The sequence below is a fragment of the Silurus aristotelis genome, assembly GCF_946808225.1.
Source record: "Silurus aristotelis genome assembly, chromosome: 10".
In the NCBI taxonomy this organism is placed as follows: Eukaryota; Metazoa; Chordata; class Actinopteri; order Siluriformes; family Siluridae; genus Silurus; species Silurus aristotelis.
The window spans coordinates 9,227,279-9,247,277 of NC_139583.1; the positions used below are offsets into that span (position 1 = coordinate 9,227,279).

Here is a 19,999-nt window from a genome sequence, read left to right on the forward strand (position 1 = left end):
GACCTAACTTAAATATAAGTTTGTCAATTATGACGTTTTGGGCGCACTTCTTCTTGCAGCCATTAGATTAATCAGCACAATGAACAGCATAAGCAACTGGACAAAAATGTTCTTCCCTAACTAGCTTGCAATAGCATTTTTCTACCAGAGAGGGCACAATTCCAAATTCTTACACCCAGCAGCTGTGGAAGAGATTTGGATACTCCAAATTGGGCACTTTACTGTTTTGCTACGATCTACAACAAAGCACCTATTCATGACTGGTGCTTTTATGCAACACCAGTCTTCTATGCTTGCTGCCAAGCTCTAACACCCACTTTTAAATAGGAGAGTCCGTTCTTTCCTTCATTACGAAAGCACCTCACCTTTCCTTTGCATCCTCCCCAGAAAGGCCCATTTCATTAGCACACATCTGCTCCTGAACACACTGCCACTCTTTATTCCAATGCCCTTGCGTATGTCAGAAAGCCCATGCTAATGGAAATTCTAGAACATTTAAGAATATGACCCAAGCAAACCGATACTTCTTTTAGGAACTACGTTTCAAAGCCTTACGTTTAATTATTAAAATGTAATTTTGTGGCTCAAGTGTCTTCCAAGAAACTTAACATTAGGGACTCGTGACCTGTGTAATCGTTGCAATTATTAGTCAAATATTGTATATAATAGTGTAGTAATGTACATAATAACTAAAGATTAATTGAGTTTTGCTATGAAAGCCTTGTGTGCTGAATTAGATATAGTTTTCCAGTTTTACGTGATTGAACACAAAAACAAATAATGTATAAATTGTCAGTTGGCACATTCTATACTGCAAAGTTCTTTTGTTAGTCGTGCATAAAAAAACATCATAAACCTATTCACTTTGCATCATGCATGTCTGTTAATCACAAATGCTCTCCTGTTTATTATTTTTTTTACCATACTCCAGTTGTTTATAAAAAAAATCATTTTATAGCCTGCTACCTGTTAGTATGCTTAGGCTTACTCGTTTTAATGACTAGGCACATCCATGTTTGGTATTAAAGGGATTTGTGCTGAATCCACACATCCATAAAATGAATTTACACAGATTTATTGAGGCTAAAAGAATTATACAATTTTGAAAATATATAGTTTGGTAGATGACTGGACAGGATTCATTGTGAAGATAATATTGTCCTCGAAACATAAGTCACTTGATGATTTCATGTGGATATTTTGAGTAAAATGTTAATTTGCCTTGCTTTTTGTTAATCTAATATATTATAGAACTTATGAAGAATTTTTATTCAAATCCTTTTGCCTAAAATTTCAATTTCTAAGTAGATGATCAACTTTTGAAGGCATTTCTTAAATCAGATTGTTCTTACATTGTTCAAATTGCTTGGGTTTAGTTTAAGTTGTTATTGTGCTTTGGTTCCTAATTTTATACCTTTTCTGTTTCATTTTCTTTAGACTTGTCGTTGTTGGATTCCAACACAGCAAAGCAATCTCTGACAGAAGTGCCACAGAATATAGCTTCCCCCATCCCCTTACTATACACTTCCTATCAAGCCTTGGGACAGTTCAGTGACATTCATAGGACATTTTCCATCTTGCCTAACACTGAATCCCTCAAACCCTCAGAGTATTACTACAGCCACACCGTCAACACTGTATATGGCTTAGCATCCATGCCTCCTCCAAGCTCTGTCCCCAAACCCCCAGAACCTCTCTCTGGCCCTGTCATACTTTCAGGTGTCCAACTGTCACAGACATCATCAAATTTCCCTTCAGCTGGGCTGGATTCTTTTGCAGAACCTCCATTTCCATCATCTGAATTACAAGCTGAAAGAGTCAGCAATAGCACCAGTACATCTGGAAAGCATAAAGAACTTTCTAATCACCTAGTTCTTAGTCATGATTTCAATATCCAAAATGATGCTGCTCTAGATGATCAGTTATATCCAAGTCATTCGATGTTTGGAAATTTTCATGTGACATCATCTTTCACAGAACCAACTATGGGTCCACCAGAGGTTTACTACCCAACTAACACTATGGATGTCGACTATGGTTCTGGTTCAGGGGATTACTTGGAAACAATGTCCTACCTGGGATCTGAGGGAGATGATTACTCTTTGGTCACCAATTTTCCATCTGACATGTATGACTTTGAGGACTCAAACTCTGAATCTTATGATACATCTTTTCCTACAAGGGCAATGATTCCTTTGTCTACAAGATACCTCTCTCCCAGTCCCTTAACATCTTTCCCTAGTAGACATATTACCATGAATTCTAGCACGGCCTTCAGTGTTACATCAAATTCAACCAGTACTCTCCAAGTACCCAATAGTGAAATGACAAATGTAATGATCTCTAGATTTTCTACCTTAACCAGTATTTCCAACAGTCCCACCCATATATCCAGCACTATTCACTTAGGTGTCGAAGCCATTCATCCTACAGCAGTACATTCCAGCATCTCGTTACATCAAAGTGATATAGTCAGTGATACCTCAGAGATATATACTAACTGGCCTGACGTTACCATCGAGCCCAGTGATGTTCTTCTGCCTGATATGAATAGTCTTGAGTACTACAACATTCAGCTCACAAAAAACAATGAAAGCTTGACAGAACAAAGGGGCAACCAGACCACTTCAAAACATTTTTCCCTTCCAGTGTCAATAAGCACGACCAGCACCTACACTGTTCCAGCCAGTCACATGTTCACAGTAATGTATGGAGAGGACCTGCAGAACATGGACCCCACCTGGCCTGAAGAATCCTCAACAGACATCTCAGGACTTAATTTGTCCAACACTACTGTCTTGGATTTGTCAGACATAAGACCTAGTCTAATGAATGCTACATTTCCATTTTTTAACTCATCAGCATTAACTCCGTCTATGGACTTTTCAAATTCCCTCTGGGATCTGGCAGCAACTACCAACTGGATTAGCACAGAATCTATCTCCTCTTCCATATCTTTTCCTTCAATGCTTTTCCCACATCCTGATCCAGTGGAGTCGGATGTCATGTTCCTAAATTCCACAAACACACACTTGTCTATCAATTCTACTGTCCCTGAGACCTCACGCCCTACTTCATCACTCATCAATAACGTGTTCACCCAGACACATAACATCTCTGAAGTGCCCACTGAGTCATCCCTCAACATCACCTCTGTCCTTTCTGTAACCGAGATGGCTGACCAGGGTTTCACCGGAGCAGGAAGCTCTTTCAATCCAGTTACAGATGATGAAATGACGACAAACAGCAAGCCAGCAGACTTCACTCCTTCAGTATTAAACAATGAGACAACTATGTCTGCCCCAGGTGCAACAACTGAGGTGTTTAATTCCACAACTTTGCTTACAACCCCTTTAGTGACAACTTTTCAGACTTCTACTCTTCAAACAACGACTATCCGAGAGTACCTCTGCAACCTTACCAAACCTGATACCTACTTAGTGCGAGTTGGTAAGTTTTTTTTTTTTTTTTTTCTTTTATATGCATATTTGCAATTTGAACAAATGATTAAAAACTAAGGCAATAAAAGTGCTTGTCTGAATAGCGAGAAAATATAAACACTCTTGGAATGGTGTCTTATTTGTCTCCCGCAGGTTTTCCACTCGGCTCCACAGCTGGTTACGCCAAAGCAAAAGTCAGAGAGATCCTCAAAGCCGAATTCAATCGATCGGTTGAACTGCAGGTGAACATTAATATTCTTGATTTTTTTTTTTTTACATTTTCTCCTGCTATTTAAAACAGCACTGTATTAGCGGTCATGATAGCGGTTACATTTGTCTCATGCTAATTTAACTTCATAAAATCTGAAAACTTAATCATGTGAGCCAATAGAAAATAAGAGGGGGGGGGACTGGCTGACTGTACTGGTTCTTTGGTCAGTAAATATGTGAGAACTGCTCATTATTATAAAGTAGCAGTCACATGCAAAACATTTCTTTTTTTCTTGTTTTCATTGTCGGTATCTCTGTGAAATTATTGTTGTTCAGAGATAATACTATTTCCAAATTACTCTTTTCTCACGTTTCTTTTTTTTTTATTGTTTTACAATAATAATGCAATTGTCTGCTATTGAGTCTGATGGTTGTCTAACATTTGTAAACATAAAAGCTGGCAAACTGTTGCCTAATGACTGCCCTCAAGCTTCATGTCGGCCTTTAAAAGCCAATTCAGAAATACACAGCTCTTCCTGTCTCACTTTATCTGTTCATTACATATAATCAGGCAATGCAGAGATATATGCGTCGTAGAGTAAAAGATCAGAGAGCTTCACATGCTCATTCCCTTGCAGCTCTTAAAAAAAAAAAAAGTCATGTTCATGTTGGTATTTTCACGCATAGTAATCTCTCATGGGAATCTTGTTCTGTGAAATGATGACCTATATGTGTGATGGGTTTGCTTTAAATTTGAAACTTGCTTATTTGTTGGGATGTGTATGTGTTATTGTGTTTGTGTAGGTGGTGAAATCCCCTCCAGACTTTGTGTTTCGGGCTGTGTCTGGTCCTGTTGTCTACACAGCCATATCGGTTATGAACGCTCTGAGACGATTTGCATTCACATCTGACACCATTCTCAGTGTTTCCTCGATCAGTCCTGTACCAGGCCTGCAGTACCACATCCACTCGGGTAGAGACAATCTTTTAAAATCTGTTTTGTAATAACATCTCTTTAGATATTTGAGAGAAATGTAAAATCTAAAACTTTCCAGTAAATAGTTATAACCTCAACAAGGGTGGAACTATGATGAATGATGTAACCCAGATGAGGATGGGTTTGGTTATGATCCTGGTTCCTCTCATGGTTTCTTTCTCATGCAATCTCAGGGAGTTTTTCCTTGCTGTCATCACCACTGGTTGCTCATTAGGGATAAATACTAAATTGTGAATTAAAAAATACTATTCGTAATCTACTCATTTTTGTAGAGGTAAAGTTGCTTCAGGCCTATGTGCATTGTTTAAAAGTGCGATACAAATCAATTTAAATTGGATTGTATTAAAAGAGAAAGAGGAAGGATAGCATGTCTTATTGTGTGCTCTTTTCCTGCAGTGCTTCAGTTTGTGCCCATTCATGTAGACATGCACGTGTGCACATTCATCGAACACATCGAAAGAGGCCTAATTTACGCTTTCGCTGAAGTGCGCCGCCGTTTCAAGGAGTCTACCGACTTTTCTGTGAACGTAAGGAACACTTCCTTGTTTGGATTCTTGTTTGACGGATTTGACTGTGTATATTGTGTAGCTATTGTTTGTAAACAAGCTCTTTTGTGTTATGTGAGACAAGACACTGAACTGTTCAGGATTACAATGCATTCTGTTAGAAACTCAATGACGGAACTCTAAGCTCTAGTCTAGTCCTCTTGATTTGCTTGTCATACTTTTATAATCTATAGACAGTGTACCAGACACACTGATTTTTTTTTCTTTCACTGTTTGCCACTGTGTTTTGATTGAGGGTAATTCTAATAGATTGTTCTCCGTATTCTGTAATGACATCACTTTGCTTTGACTGGATTTAGAGAGAAGAGCATGCACTATCCAACCTCACAGTTGTCAAGGCAACTAAATGAATGAGTGAAATTTGCTGTGTGGGAAACTGGGGCTGTTAACACACTTGGGCTTTGGGTTCTCGTACAAACCTCATCTCCATTTTAATATAGTCTTGGAATAATCTTGACTATAAAAATCCTGAGGCAAACCCTCTGTCTGATTCCATATTTAGTTTATTAATTAGAATTTAGTTCATGTTTGTTAGATTTAGCTTGAGACATTAACATTATAAATGTGCTGTAATTTATAATCTTACTTATATATTGAATTAACAAGATCTCAAATATTTCAGATATTGAACATCACCATGAGCTCTGTGGCACCAGCACAGAGACAGCTGCGGGGGCCCTTGGACATCACCTTTGTGGTACGTGATGCTCGAGGGTATATACTAGGGTCTGAGGTCAGCAGTCACCTGAGGCATCTCAGTGTGGTGGAGTTTAGCTATTATCTGGGATACCCTGTTCAGCAGATCGCAGAACGTGAGTCAGATTTTCAAGCCTCATTCCTCGGCAATGACTGTAATCATTTAATGTAGTGAGGAATGTATGAGAATGACAGGGTCATTTATTTTGTCAACAGCATATCACTACCCTGAGCTAAACACCACCCAGTTGCTACGTTCTTCATGGGTTAAGACAGGTAATGTATGTTAAGCTTGTTATAGCTTGTTGTTGATTTTTTTTTTTTTTTTTTTTTTTTTTTATATAAATAATTTTTTCAATCCTGAGGTTTGGCCAAGACTTGATTGCTGCTCTTAAAGTGCTATTGGTTCATATAATGGGTGACCTAAATAAAGAAAATTGTGAAAAAATGTGTCTGGGTCTGCACCTGCTTATGTCAATTTTCAGTTTGTACTATTCAGATAACACAGTTACCATTATCTGCATGTATTTACCATTACACATCCATGCTGTTCTTGAGTTAAAGCTTCCAAGATGGCTTTGAACAGCATCTTAAACCACAGCAATTAAACACAAACACTTTGCCTTTGGATTCTGGACAGGTATTACAGTACCCATCAGCTACCGGTGTCACATTCATAACCTTTCTCAGAACTCACTGTCACATGATGGTCTGCCCTGATTCAGGTTAGGGTCAATAATCTCACCGTGCAACACACTTATATTCGTACATTTCTCTCCCTCAGTTTAACAGTTTTTGCCTCAGCTGATGAAAAAGCACTTTATATTATTTTGCCATTTTCTGAAGCCACAAGGTACTAAATTAAGGTCATCAAATGAAGTGATGTGTGTGCCGGATTTACGTGATTTTATCTCTTTTTTAATTGACTTTTTTGAGCTGTCAAATTACTGCATTTTCCTGTAAAGAAATTGTGCCCATGGTGTGAAGAATAAGGAAAGTATTCTTCTGTTTTGCATATTGAACTTTATCCATTAAAAAATGCCCTGAAGTGGCATTCCATATTTAGGTGCAAATATACTTCTAAATGTAATACTGCTGATAACGTGAAAAAAAAAAAAAAAAAAATCAAATCAATTAAACTAAAAATGTTGTGGGTGCCTGAGATGCTTTATGTCATATCTCAGGCAAACTTTACAGTGTGTGTGTGTGTGTAAGTCTCACATAAACTTTAAAGCATTTTAGTCTGTAGCTATCTGACATTTGAATATGGCCTATGTGTGTGTGTCCCTGTTATGCTGAATAGATTTGTGTTTGCTGTTGTGTAGTTTTGCTGGGGGTGATGGAGCATGATGTGAGTGACAGGATTTTCCAGGCAAAGATGGAGAGAAGATTAGCTCTGCTGCTTGGAGAGGGGCTTTCGGCTGGCCGACGCCTTAAAAGAGCCACCAGTGTGGGCAATAACAGTGTACAGGTAAAGGATCTCACAGTGCCACTAGAGTCATCTTCTTATTTTGCTTTAATGCAGTCTTTCTCTCTTTCTTTCTTTTTTTTTTGGAAAGATTCAGTTATTAGAATAATTAAATAATTAAAAAATTTATTTTATAGTCTGTGGTATCCAGATTTTGCACTAGTTTATATGTTGTGTGTGTGCGTGTACCTACACACATGTACATGCACTGAATGTGTGCTTTTTCTGAAATGGGCAGCCTCATTGTTGTACTCTTCCTGCATGGATGTCCTCAGCCTTTCTTGCTTTTTAATGGATCACTCTCTATGGCTCCCGTCACCACCTGCGCTCCTCGGATCATCACCATTTTTTAGCCCAGCAGTATCCATAGCAACAGCTTCTATTCATCCCTAAACTGAGGAGCTACTCACTGGTCCCTATTCTCCCGCTCATAGGGCGGTTAGCTGATAGCAGATCAATTATTGAAGACTCTTCACAGACGGAGTCCCTCTAGAATCAGGTGTCTGTTCTGCTGAGAGATTTTCTTTATTTCATGGGACACATAAAGAGCAGGGCAGTCCGCTTTCACAGCATGGAGCTGGCAGGGTGATTAAAGACTGGCCTGGTTTTACAGCAACCCCCACTGCACACTCAGACAACTACTGATATTCATAATACATACTGCAGGACTGTTAACATGTGCTTTCAGCAAAATTTGAAAGTACAATTGTAGGTATATAAATATCAGGGCTGTCAATCGATTAAAATATTTAATATCGATTAATCACATGATTGTCATGAGTTAACTCGTAGTTAATCACAACTTAATTTTACATTTGTATCTGTTCTAAATGTACCTTTTTCAAGTTTTCAATACTCTTATCAACATGGCCATGAACAAATATGGATGCTTTATGCGAATGTATGTTTATTATTAATGAAACCAAACTCAACATAGAGCCAAAAAACTAAATATTTTTGTAGATGTTATAAATCATGGGGTTTTAAATTACGGAAATCATCAGAACACCAAATGGAACTTTTGCTATGTTTCCACACGGATGGTTTTAATTGCTGGATTTGTGCATCATGGCTGATTTTGGTGCTTGATCTGAGACTTGGCGCATCAGTTTATTTTAATTTTTTTAATATCTAAATAAAGAAAGGACATTGTAAATAAACGTATGTTGCATTAAAGGTGACAACATGAAAGAAGTTTGTTTGAAATCTTTGCAAATGTATACAAATAATTGAAAAAACACGAACATCAACAGCATTCAATATTGAGCTCAGGCGCATCCTGTTTCCATTGATCATTTTTGAGATGTTTCTACAACTTGATTTAGTCCACACGTGGTAAATTTAGTTGATTAGACATGATTTGTAAAGGCTCACAGTTAACAGTGCATGTCAGAGAAACCAAGTCTTGAAGTCTAAGGAATTGTCTGTAGACTTCCGAGACAGTATTGTTTTCGAGGCACAGATCTTGGGAAGGGTACAGAAAGATTTCTACAGCATTGAAGGTCCCAATGAGCACAGTGGCCTCCATCATCTGTAAATGGAAGAAGTTTGGAACCACCAGGACTCTTTAAAGAGTGGGCCACCTAATTCAGCAATGTACAGAGACATCCTTAATGAAAACCTCCTCCAGAGATCTCTGGACCTCAGGCTGGGGTAACGGTTCATCTTCCAACAAGACAAAGACCCTAAGCACACAGCCAAGATAACAATGGAGTGGCTACGGGACGACTCTGTGAATGTCCTTGAGTGGCTCAGCCAGAGCCCAGAGTTGAACCCAATTGAACATCTCTGGAGAGATCTGAAAATAGCTGTGCATCAACGCTCCCCATCCAACCTGATGGAGCTTGAGAGGTTCTGCACAGAAGGATGGGAGAAACTGCCCAAAAATAGGTGTGCCAAGCTTGAAGAATCATACTCAAAAAGACTTGAGGCTGTAATTGGTGTCAAAGGTGCTTCAACAAAGTATTGAGCAAAGGCTGTGAATACTTATGTACATGTAATTTATTTTACATTACATTTGCAAAGATTTCAAACAAACTTCTTTCAAGTTGTCAGTTTGGAGTATTGTTTGTAGAATTTATTCTTTTATTTGAATAAAAAATTTTAATTGAATCAATTTTGATATAAGGCTGTAACATAACATAATGTGGGAAAAGTGAAGCACTGTGAATACTTGCTGGATGCACTGTAGATCTGAACTAATATAGAACTATTCTTGTGACTCAGATTGTGCAGATCACTCGCCTAGAAGAACAGGATAACCCTCTGGAGATGATCTACTTTGTGGAAGGTGTTAACAGTGAAAGGCTGCCTGCTGTCACCACCGCAAACCTGCTCAACAGGCTGGATGTACAGCATGCGGCCATCTTGCTGGGATACCGCATCCAGGGAATTCTGGCGCAACGTAAGCATCATCCACAAAACAACCCCACACACTACTCTGTGTTCTCTGCAGGCAGTCTTTGATGGAGTCTTTTACTTAAAGTTGTTTTTAATCAAATGTTCATAACTAGTTTACTGACCCCGCATTACTCATTGCCAGTTGGCTGTGGTATCTGAAAACCAAATAATTACATTTTCCACACTGTAAACTTCAAAGAGAAAGGTTTAACAAACATGTCTTTTCCAGACTTTGGCCTTTTTATCTGGAAGAGTTTGCACTGGTGGATTTATAGCTGTTTGACCTACAGCGCAAAAATCTGCCATCATTATAAATAATGAAGCCATTTATTATTGTATAACAGCATAGTTTCAGGAGGCCTGAGGCTGTCCACTCTGCCTATTAGCAGTATCTAACTTGCAATGCGGCTAAGGGACGGGTTCAGAAGCTTTCACAAGAAAATTATTTTTGTTTTGCACAACACAATGGACATCATCAAAATGCAGCCTTACAAAAATAAGATGAAGGTTTATATTTAGATTCTTAACAAGCAAGCTAGAGGTGACAGTGTGACATATTCAGGCCAAACGTCACACCTGAACAAAGGACTAGTACCTAAGTACCTAAAGGACTAAAAGGTTTTGTCACAAGTTCAACTGCTGAAAGCTTTTAAAATCCCAACAAAATTCTAATCACAAAATCACAAGAGAATCCAATAGTTTTTTGATACACTGATCAGGCATAACATTATAGCAACCTGCAGAATATTGCATTGGTCCCTCTTTTGCTACCAAAACAGTCAGGACTCATCGAGACCGACCACTGATCAAGAGATAATCAGTGTTATTCACATCACTTTTCATCATTTTATAATGTCATATTGTTATGCCTGATGTCATAATGTCATAATGTTATGCCTGATCCCGGTGGTTTGTTCATAATGGCCATCCGTTATGGTTTGTGTACAACACACAATCAAAGCAATAGAGAAGTTATAGCCATACAGAATCTGAGGCTTTTTCTTAGCCATGCCATTGAAATATTGACACCAAGCTTGGCTCATATGTGTAGCAACGTGACTTGATGTTAACGAACAAGCTCAGAGTTCATTTGCAAATTGGGAGAGCTAATGGAAACAGGAAATAAACCAATATTAAATTGAAAGCTTGATGTTTTGCCTTTAAATGTAATCGTCTATATATCTTACAGAACAGTGAATATGGTGTCTTTTGCTCTTTAACTTTCACTAAGGGGTGGGTCAGAAAGTGCTTGGCCCCTTATCACTTGCCTGTACAATGTATGTTTGTTTGTTTGTTGTGTACATGTACTTCATCTAAGATTTCACTGTTATCTGTGACACATATCTCAATTGAGCAAGATACTGGGAGGTAGCATTCAGGTGCATACAGTGTGTACTATAAGGAGTAATATATATTTATAGAAATGCAATCATGCCTGCACCTTTGTTTGTTGTGTGTCCAGCTGTGGAGAAGCAGGCATTGCCATCTGAGACAGAGAATACCAACACATGGATTATAGTAGGAGTAGTGGTGCCCGTGCTGGTGGTGATGATCATCATAAGCATACTGTACTGGAAACTGTGCCGCACGGACAAACTGGAGTTTCAACCAGATACCATGAGCACTGTCCAACAGAGACAGAAGGTAAGAGAGAAAAGTTGGCTCTAAAAATTTCAGATGTAGCTTGGCACAAGAAGAAAAATCACACAGACAGGAAAGCAGTTGTAAGCATTGTTGTCTGTAGCATCAACCCAAGTTGCTTAAAGAACAGATAGCAGTAATCAGCTAGTTGGCTCCTGAGTGTCTCTGCTATGGCTGCTTATCTCATCTCAATGGGATTGATTTGGCCTACTGAGTACCACTCCAATCCCAAAGTCTATTTTTGTATAAAGGACTGACAAATGTGTTGTCATGACGCAGTGTGCTGTGACTAGTCACAATTTTACAATATATTTCTGAAAAGGTTTCATAATGTTGTATTAAATACTTTAACAGCACCCATAGACTTGATTTAAATATCCTTTAATGAAGCTAAAGTAAAAAACAAGTATTAAATAAGCATATATCACTTTTAAAACTTTAAGTATATGCTTACATTTAGGGCTGCAGCTATCGATTATTTTAGTAATTGAGTATTCTACTGATAAGTCCATCGATTAATCAGATAAGAAATACAGAATTCCCCCACTTTACTTTAAAGTTTTAAAACTTTAATGTTTTTTATATTTTGCCACACGATAGACCAAAAGACATATAGGGAATTGTTTTTATGGAGTTTTATGTTAAAATAATGAAATGTATTAATACAAATATAATTATTTATTATAAAATGCTAATATACAACTATAATGTTGTATACTGGGGTGGCGTCCGTTTATCGTGGTTTTTACGGGAGATTACTTTACTTTTTCTTCATTAAAAAACAAAATACTAAATATACAAGAGAAAATGCCAGGTCTCTTAAAATGAACGTTTTTCACCCTCTTTACAAACATTTAAAATTTTTATTGCTGAAATTGCAGTGAACTCATTTAGTGCATTTAATCGCCATATTACATCAAAATGCATATACAAATGTATAAATAAAAAAATCATAAATAAAATCTAAAAATCTATTTCAAATAACTTAAAAACTTTTGTTGTGTTCTTTGGCCTAAATCTTCTCTGCGCCCCTCGCTGTTTTCTCTTGGTTTCTCCATTTTTCATTCTGCAGCGTCTTCTGTGTTTACCTGCCGAGGGGTCTCATTTATAAATGTGGCATACGCAGAGAACAAGGCTGAAAACATGCGTACACCACTTTACACACAATGGTTGAAATGTATATAAAAAAAAAAAAAAAAAAATGGGTGGGAGAAAGTGTGCACTTGTAAGTAAACTCTGAGCCCTGCGAAGGCACAACATGGAAACACAGAAAGGGAGAAGGTGAATTGGCGACACAGATAGCACACACAAACTTTGCATGGATACATTTTATATAAAGTTTATAAATGAGACACCAGAGTATCTCAGATTTTCGTTTCAGCCCTACTTACATTATGTGGAGAAAAGTTTTGAGACACCTGACTATTCTAGCCATATGTGGTTCTTCCCCAAACTGTTGCCAGAAAGTTAGAGGCACGCAATTATATAGGCCATTCCACCAATTAGGTTTTTTGCTTGTTGTGTGAGGAAGCATGTTTTGTGTGTGTGTGTGTGTGTGTGTGTGTGAGAGAGATAAAGTTTATGTTACAGCGATGTGTTTGTAGTTCTTAACAGTGAAAAAGGTGAAAAAAAGAAAGAATATAATCAAAGTGGTCGTAGGGGGGGGGGGGGGAGAGGGTGGTGGGTGTGTCTTAATCCTTCCTCTGCAGCATGACATGAGTTGGTGTTTCTGGCTCCTGCATAGTATATCTTTTAGCACAAGGTAAAAAAAAGACAAAGACAAGAATTTTAGGATATGAAGTCCTCAGATGTCTGCTTTCCAAATCTGACACATCTAAAATCAATCTAAGATGAATTAGAAAATACTAGTCCTTGTATACAAAACACTAAACAGTTCAATTGCAAAATCTGTATCTAACAATGTTTTAACTAAATTCATGACCAAAAACTTGTTTGTCCTTTCCTAAAAAGCCTGCTCTAGTTTGGCCCAGACTTCTTTTTTCATTTCCATGTGCCGACCTGCGACTGGCCTTGGGGTGGTGTAAATCACACACTATGTCCTCAAAACAAGTACCTAAGGATGTCTTCATGGGCTGGCCAAAAAAACCTGTTGATTCCAATATTTTGCACACAATGGACCTGTATCCACTTGTATCTGTGATGACACCAGGGTACATATCACCATTGTACTTCAGCACACACCATTTGCCAACAACTATAGGACTTTGCCACTGAACTACTGTGGATGTGGGAGCCTTCTGTTGATTACTGACCTTAAAATGCTTTGCACTAAAGCACTCACAGTTCAGATTTTGTGCTGCTGTGCACAAGTGTCTGACATCTCCGTATATCAATTCTCCATTTGTTTGGGTCACCGCCTGATGGACCCTCATAATGGACGGAACTGGTGGCACAGCATTTGATATCTCCATATCTGCTTTCTCAACTGCTTCCAAACAAAACAACTTGATTGTTGTGTCTGTCTTTTGCAACACATTAAACGGTGATGCAGCATCAGGAATGTCTGTCCCTTTGCTTACTAGCCCTTTTATGGTAGCATAAAACTTTCCCTACACTTGAAGTAGAAGATCCGAATCTGTTCGATGTCCATGTGCACAAAGCGATCTCCATGAGGTTATGGTTTACATGGCTTGGAGTGGAAGACCTTGAGTGGCCTGCTATAGAGCTCTCAACCCTACTGAACATCTTTGGGATGAATTGGAACACTGACTTGCACCCCAGGCCTCATCACCCTACATCAGTACCTGACTTTCCTAACACCCTTGTAACTGAATGAGCACAAATCTCAACAAGCACAATCCACAAGTCTTGTGGAACACCTTTTCAGAAGAGTGGAGGTTATTAAAACAGCAAATGGGGAGTGAGTGTGGAATTGGATGTTTAATCTTATTGGCAGGTGTCCATAAACCTTTATACAAATAGTGTGTGTATACTTATAACACAATAGGGCAAAGAATTACTGAAGAATTATCAAACCAAATGGCAAAATATTCTGGAAAGGTAAACGATCAAGCATAGTCAGTGCGTTATTCGCTTTGTTTTGGAAGTTTGTATAGATGCACTATCAATAAGATTAATTATATACATATGGGATTGCTTGCCACTCCTGTTGTTGTGGTATATCTATCTTCCGCTTTGATTCATTTTGACAATGTGAACGCATATTGATTCCCGAATCCTATTTATTCATGGGTGTCTGAGGTCAAATGTGAGTTGAATGACTTTGCATGGGCTGTTATCCGCTGTTTCATGGATATTATTTGAAATATTCAGGTATTTACCTCTAAAAGAGCTGTCCAAAACTCATCAGTATGCAAAACATTGTTTTTGCTTTCCATGTCCTTAAACAGGTAGACCGTTTCAAATAAATTCTTGTGATGTACGTCGCTATTCCACTTGCTCTCGACACAAACATATAAATATTTGCACAGTGGCAGTGTTCATATCCTGTGTGACCATGATGTTCAGAGAGCTGTGACTTAATCCCCTATTACACGCATTTTTTAACCCTATGTTTACATTAGTGAGTGCTTTTGTCACATGTAGTTTGAATCTTTTGGGTGTATAGTGGTTGCTACTGCTGTTGTTTGTGAATATGAACTGGTTAGGTACAATAAGAAATGGAAATAACCAGGCTCTTGAGTGGCTTTACCCTGTCAGGAGTTGGAATACTAATCGTCCAAAAGCCATTCAATCCCAGTAGCTAAGGGAGCAACACTGGCTGTGAGGATGGCATACTCTCTCTACCCTGTTGATAAGAGTAACACTAGCCAATTGTGTGCATCTGTGAACTTATGTACGGGAAAGACGAAAGATAGCTCTTACCTCCGAGAGTGTTCTGCATCCCTGTGACATTTTATATAATTGCCACGCCTACTGTGTTTACTGTTGCCACCTTCGTGTTGTAATTATTTCAAGATTTATATTTCTTCCTAATGTTTTTATAAGCATTGAATATGACAGGAAAAAGAAAACCATAGTTGTATGTTTAACTTGCATTTTTGTGCATCAAACCATTAATGGAACCTAAGATTGGTCCTAGAAAACATTCGAGGCAATGGTTTGCATTTGTTGCTTTATCATGTCATACATGAACTTGTTAGTGTGAATTTAAGGTAACAGTCAAGTCAAGAGGCTTTTATTGTCATTTCTACTATACACAGTGGTACACAGTACACAGTAAAAACGAGACAACGTTCCTCAATAACCCTGGTGCTACACTAAACAACAACATAGAGCTACAACACAACACAAAGCTACATAAAGTGCATCGAGTGCAACCTAGTGCAAACAGTGCAGACAAAAAAACAGTACAGACAGACAGTGCAGACAGACAACACAAGACAAGACACAAAACCTAATATAGCGCCGACCAGTAAACCTACTGTATACTTTGATTGTACAGTACTGTGTGAGGAGAACTGTGAAAACTATACCCGGGAGTGAATATAAACAGACACAATGTAGTGCAATCTGATCACACAGCTGATCGACTTCTTGTTGACCTTCTAGTTTGTAATCCAAGTCAAAATGCTACGTCACCTTAAATTCATTATAAAGAATTCAAATTTAATATTGTAATGGCATTGACCACCATTTCATCTCACCTTATTTTTACTTTCCATTCCCTATCCAGTCAATTACTTCAATACAGAAATCTATACCCTCACGCCAAAGGTTAATGACCCCAGTCAAGGGTGAAAAGCTTTTGGTAATAGAGAGTAGTGAGGAGGAGGAGGAGGAGGAGGAGGAGGAAGAAGAGGAGGAAAATGAGGAACATGAGGATGAAGAAGAAGAAGAGGAGGAGGTAGATGGTAGCTGAGGAGTCTTGCAAAATGTTCCTTGTAGATGTTTTTTGTCTTCCTGTAGGAGACGGTTAGTCATTCTGAGCCTGTAGTTCTGCTCTGTTGTAGTGGTCAACTGGGTCAGCATGTAGAAAAAAAAATACCTTGTAATTTTTCTTTCTCCGAATGCCAAATCAGAAATCTATCTCTACTGCCCCAAGCAGTAAGAAACAAGAGAGTATAGAAGAGGAGAAGGAGGAAGAGGCAAATGTAAATGAACACAGAAAGGTAAGCAAGGAATGACTGCAGTCAGTGGTAGCTGTGTTCCCAGTAGCCGGCAAGTCCCTTGTAATAAATTTGATAAGTAGAAATTGGAAAATGACTCAGAACACCAGATGTGTCTAAATGCTTCATTGTTCATCCTTATTCATTAGAGCATTCTGCATGGTAGCATTGTCCTAGATTCAGGCCCTACGCAAGAGACATTTTTAATTGTATTCAGGTTGAGTCCTATTTATAAACAGCCTCACATACCTTTAAAAATAGAGAACTGTACACATTCCCAAATGATTTACAGGTTCAGCACATTTTTATCAAGACAGCTAGTGAGTGAGTTTCATTGTCTAAAACCAGCGCTAGCTAATATAATAGTTGATATACATGTTATAACCAAACAAAAGCTTTTCTTTTCAGTAACGCTCCCCACCTGTTATGGATGGGTTTTGCATTTTTTCTCTGTCTCTGGAGATAACCTACTGTTGACATTATGCTGCATTGTTAAGAGACTTCTGCTTCTTGTTCTCATCTGGTCTTTTATCCAACCACAGATAGGCAAGCAGACAGACCAGCAGCTCACTCTATTTATTTATTTTTTTTACTGCCTGTCTGTCTTCTGTGCCTCTAGCTAATCCTCAGCATTCTGCCCAATTTTTCCAAGCTCAGCTCATTTGACATTCATAGTTTCTGTCTATTCATGTGCAATTCTTTCATTCTTGTTGATCCATACACACCTCATGGCAGCCCCGTAGATCAGAGCCTGGCCAGATTTTGTTTTAAGCTTTTCCTCCTCTCCCAGCCTGCTCAGGCCCCACGGTCTCTTTCTCTCCACCCTTATGCCTCTGCGCTTATCTGTTATTTCCATCCATGCACATTAATTCCTCCCTCCCTCTTTTACTCGCTCTCTCTCTCCAGCTGCAGACTCCCAGTGTAAAGGGTTTTGACTTTGCCAAGCTGCACCTGGGCCAGCACAGTAAGGATGACCTCAGGGTGATTCAGGAACCTCTCCCGGCACCGGCTCCAGCTAAAGAGCCGAACGCCAACGAGAACACCGGAGCCTCAACACCCAAAAATTCCAAAGGCTCCTCCACCAAGGCTTCCTGTAACAGCCAGCACAGAAAATCACAGTAAGCAGCTGCATTACTGCAGTGACCAGATAGTGGAATAGTGGTCTATTAGACAATCATGCTCATATTAAAATAACACATGTTTATCAATTTTAAGAAAGCGCTCCCATCAATGATGAGGTTTCCGTAAATCAATATAGGGCTTTTTAAAAGTGTTTTCTATCTAGGCCACAGATCAATAGCTCATGTATCAGAGTAATGGTATGAAGCAAGGGACTAGGCCTGTTTGCTTACCGCACAGATCATCTGGCATTGCAAATCATCGATAACTGACAAACATGGTTATTATCTTGTGCAGAGAATTAGATTATGAAGCAAAAGTTGAATGAAATCAATCTGAAACAATTTGGCCTAATCAATCCATAATACCTGGTATTTTGCTAAATTATTTATTTGAAATATATTTCCTCATAATGTTGCAAATTGTAATGAAATATTTAACTTAAGGTCCCAAGTTGACCAAATACTATAGTTCTAATACTTTACCTATGTAATTGATAGGCACTCCGTAACATCCTAATCGACGAAGCATTCTTAAGCAGCAACGTATCAATATTTCCACACATCTCCTTTTTAATCAGTTGGTCTGCATTGTGCCATGTGCCGTTGTAATTTAAAGAATCAAGAAGTATCAGTGGAGTGATTGAGGTAGTTGTTTTAATATGCACGAAAAGGAGATTTCTTTGTGATGAATTATCTCGCGTAGTTATTTTGTTTGTGTACATGCAGCCACTTGGCCTTTCACAATTACTAAATAAATTAATTAAGAATTAGAAATCTATAAAATCTGTGAATATTCATTCTCAGTTGTTTTTGACCGTCACATTTCTGCACCATTTAGTTATTCTCAATATTGTTATACTTATATATTACATTTGGTATAAAGTAAAAAAAGAATAATATTAATCACATTTCTAATCAATTCAGATTTCTGATAAATCGGTCAGAATTCGGTGATCTTGACAGGCCAAGCAGCTGCTTTAAACTTTGACCATATACACTGATCAGGCATAACATTTTGACATTTTAACATTATGACAGGTGAAGTGAATAACACTGATTATCTCTTCATCATGGCACCTGTAAGTAAGTGGGATTTATTAGACAGCAGTTGAACATTTTGTCCTCAAAGTTGATTGTGTTAGTTTGACAAATTATGATGGCTAGACAACTGGGTCAAAGCATCTACAAAACTGGAGCTCTTGTGGGGTGCTGCCGGTCTGCAGTTGTCAGTATGTATTAAAAGTGGTCCAAGGAAGGAACAGTGGTGAACCCGGCGACAGGGTCGTAAACAGCCGAGGCTCATTGATGCACATGGGAAGCAAAGGCTGGTCCTATGGTCTGATTCAACAGACGAGCTCCTGTAGCTCAAACTGCTGAAGAAGTAAATGCTGGTAATGTTCAACAGGTCAGAACTGTTTTATCAGCAAAAGGGGAACCAACACAATATTAGGCAGTTGGTCATAATGTTACGCCCGATCGGTGGCCATAAAGTTATGCCTGATCGCTATAAATTAAGATTACTCTCAGTTCACATAATGAAACTCTGTCCACGATTTTACTGTAAATACATTTCTTGATGTGGGTTATGTTGTGTAAGGATCTCTCCTTCCGACGGTGATTCGCTGGGAAGTGAGCCATTCAGTGAGAGGGAGTCTCCGAAGGCGAACCCGAGACAAGCCGGACTGTCCAGTGATCCCAAGCAACCTCGTAAGATGACCCTTAAAAGATTCATATTACATGTCACACTTTAGCTAATACAGTAGTTTGACAGAGTCATGATTACATAGAGGCTGCAAAATGAAATCTGTGAACACACAAAGGGAGAAAATATAAGGAAGATGCTCTTTAGAGATGCTTTAAAATAACAGTCCCCAACCTTTTTGCATCACAGACCAGTTTCAAGCAAGACCATGTTGACATGGACCGGGGGTGGGGCCACGTGCATAGCTAACCACAATAGTGAGCATACTAGTAATAGTAAATAGTAACAAAATTATATTACTATTATGCATATTATATGATTTCAATATTAATTTTATTATTCCATATATAATGAAAATGTAATCATCCCACTATAATGCAGAATCAGTGGGAGCTTTATCGCATTAAAAAAAAAAAAAAAAAAAAAAAAAAAATCAACTGCACAAAAAAAACCCGAGTGTGGGAAATTATCCAGAGGCAAAAGTATTTTTTTTTTTATTAAACACTCTGCTGTCTGCATAATAAATAAAACAGTCAATAAAATGGAAATAAAATAAAAAAATTGTAACATTTTTATTTTACTGTGTAGTACCAAAGCCTGTAGTTTTGGAGACCCCTGCTCTAAAAAGAGCAATAATCAGACAAGGGACTGAAGTGACATTGTGGGAA

The 19,999-nt window shown here is 38.3% G+C and overlaps 2 protein-coding genes across 8 annotated transcripts in view; one reads left to right on the forward strand and one right to left on the reverse strand.

Annotated features, from left to right (window-relative positions):
- LOC310731884 (uncharacterized protein) overlaps positions 1–19,999 on the reverse strand; it is a 421,718-nt gene that overhangs the window by 321,337 nt on the left and 80,382 nt on the right. The gene's annotated exons all lie outside the window — the stretch shown is intronic.
- The window catches only part of LOC310731868 (UPF0606 protein KIAA1549), a 54,413-nt gene that overhangs the window by 21,695 nt on the left and 12,719 nt on the right, over positions 1–19,999 (forward strand). For all 7 annotated transcript variants that reach the window (XM_083551874.1, XM_083551875.1, XM_083551878.1 and 4 more), the window contains exons 3-13: positions 1,438–3,450; positions 3,594–3,682; positions 4,455–4,623; positions 5,044–5,174; positions 5,836–6,025; positions 6,126–6,185; positions 7,235–7,380; positions 9,604–9,781; positions 11,240–11,421; positions 17,415–17,626; positions 19,227–19,336. In XM_083551874.1, coding sequence (XP_083408000.1) covers positions 1,438–3,450; positions 3,594–3,682; positions 4,455–4,623; positions 5,044–5,174; positions 5,836–6,025; positions 6,126–6,185; positions 7,235–7,380; positions 9,604–9,781; positions 11,240–11,421; positions 17,415–17,626; positions 19,227–19,336 — 3,480 coding nt within the window. The remainder of the gene's footprint in view (positions 1–1,437; positions 3,451–3,593; positions 3,683–4,454; positions 4,624–5,043; positions 5,175–5,835; positions 6,026–6,125; positions 6,186–7,234; positions 7,381–9,603; positions 9,782–11,239; positions 11,422–17,414; positions 17,627–19,226; positions 19,337–19,999) is intronic.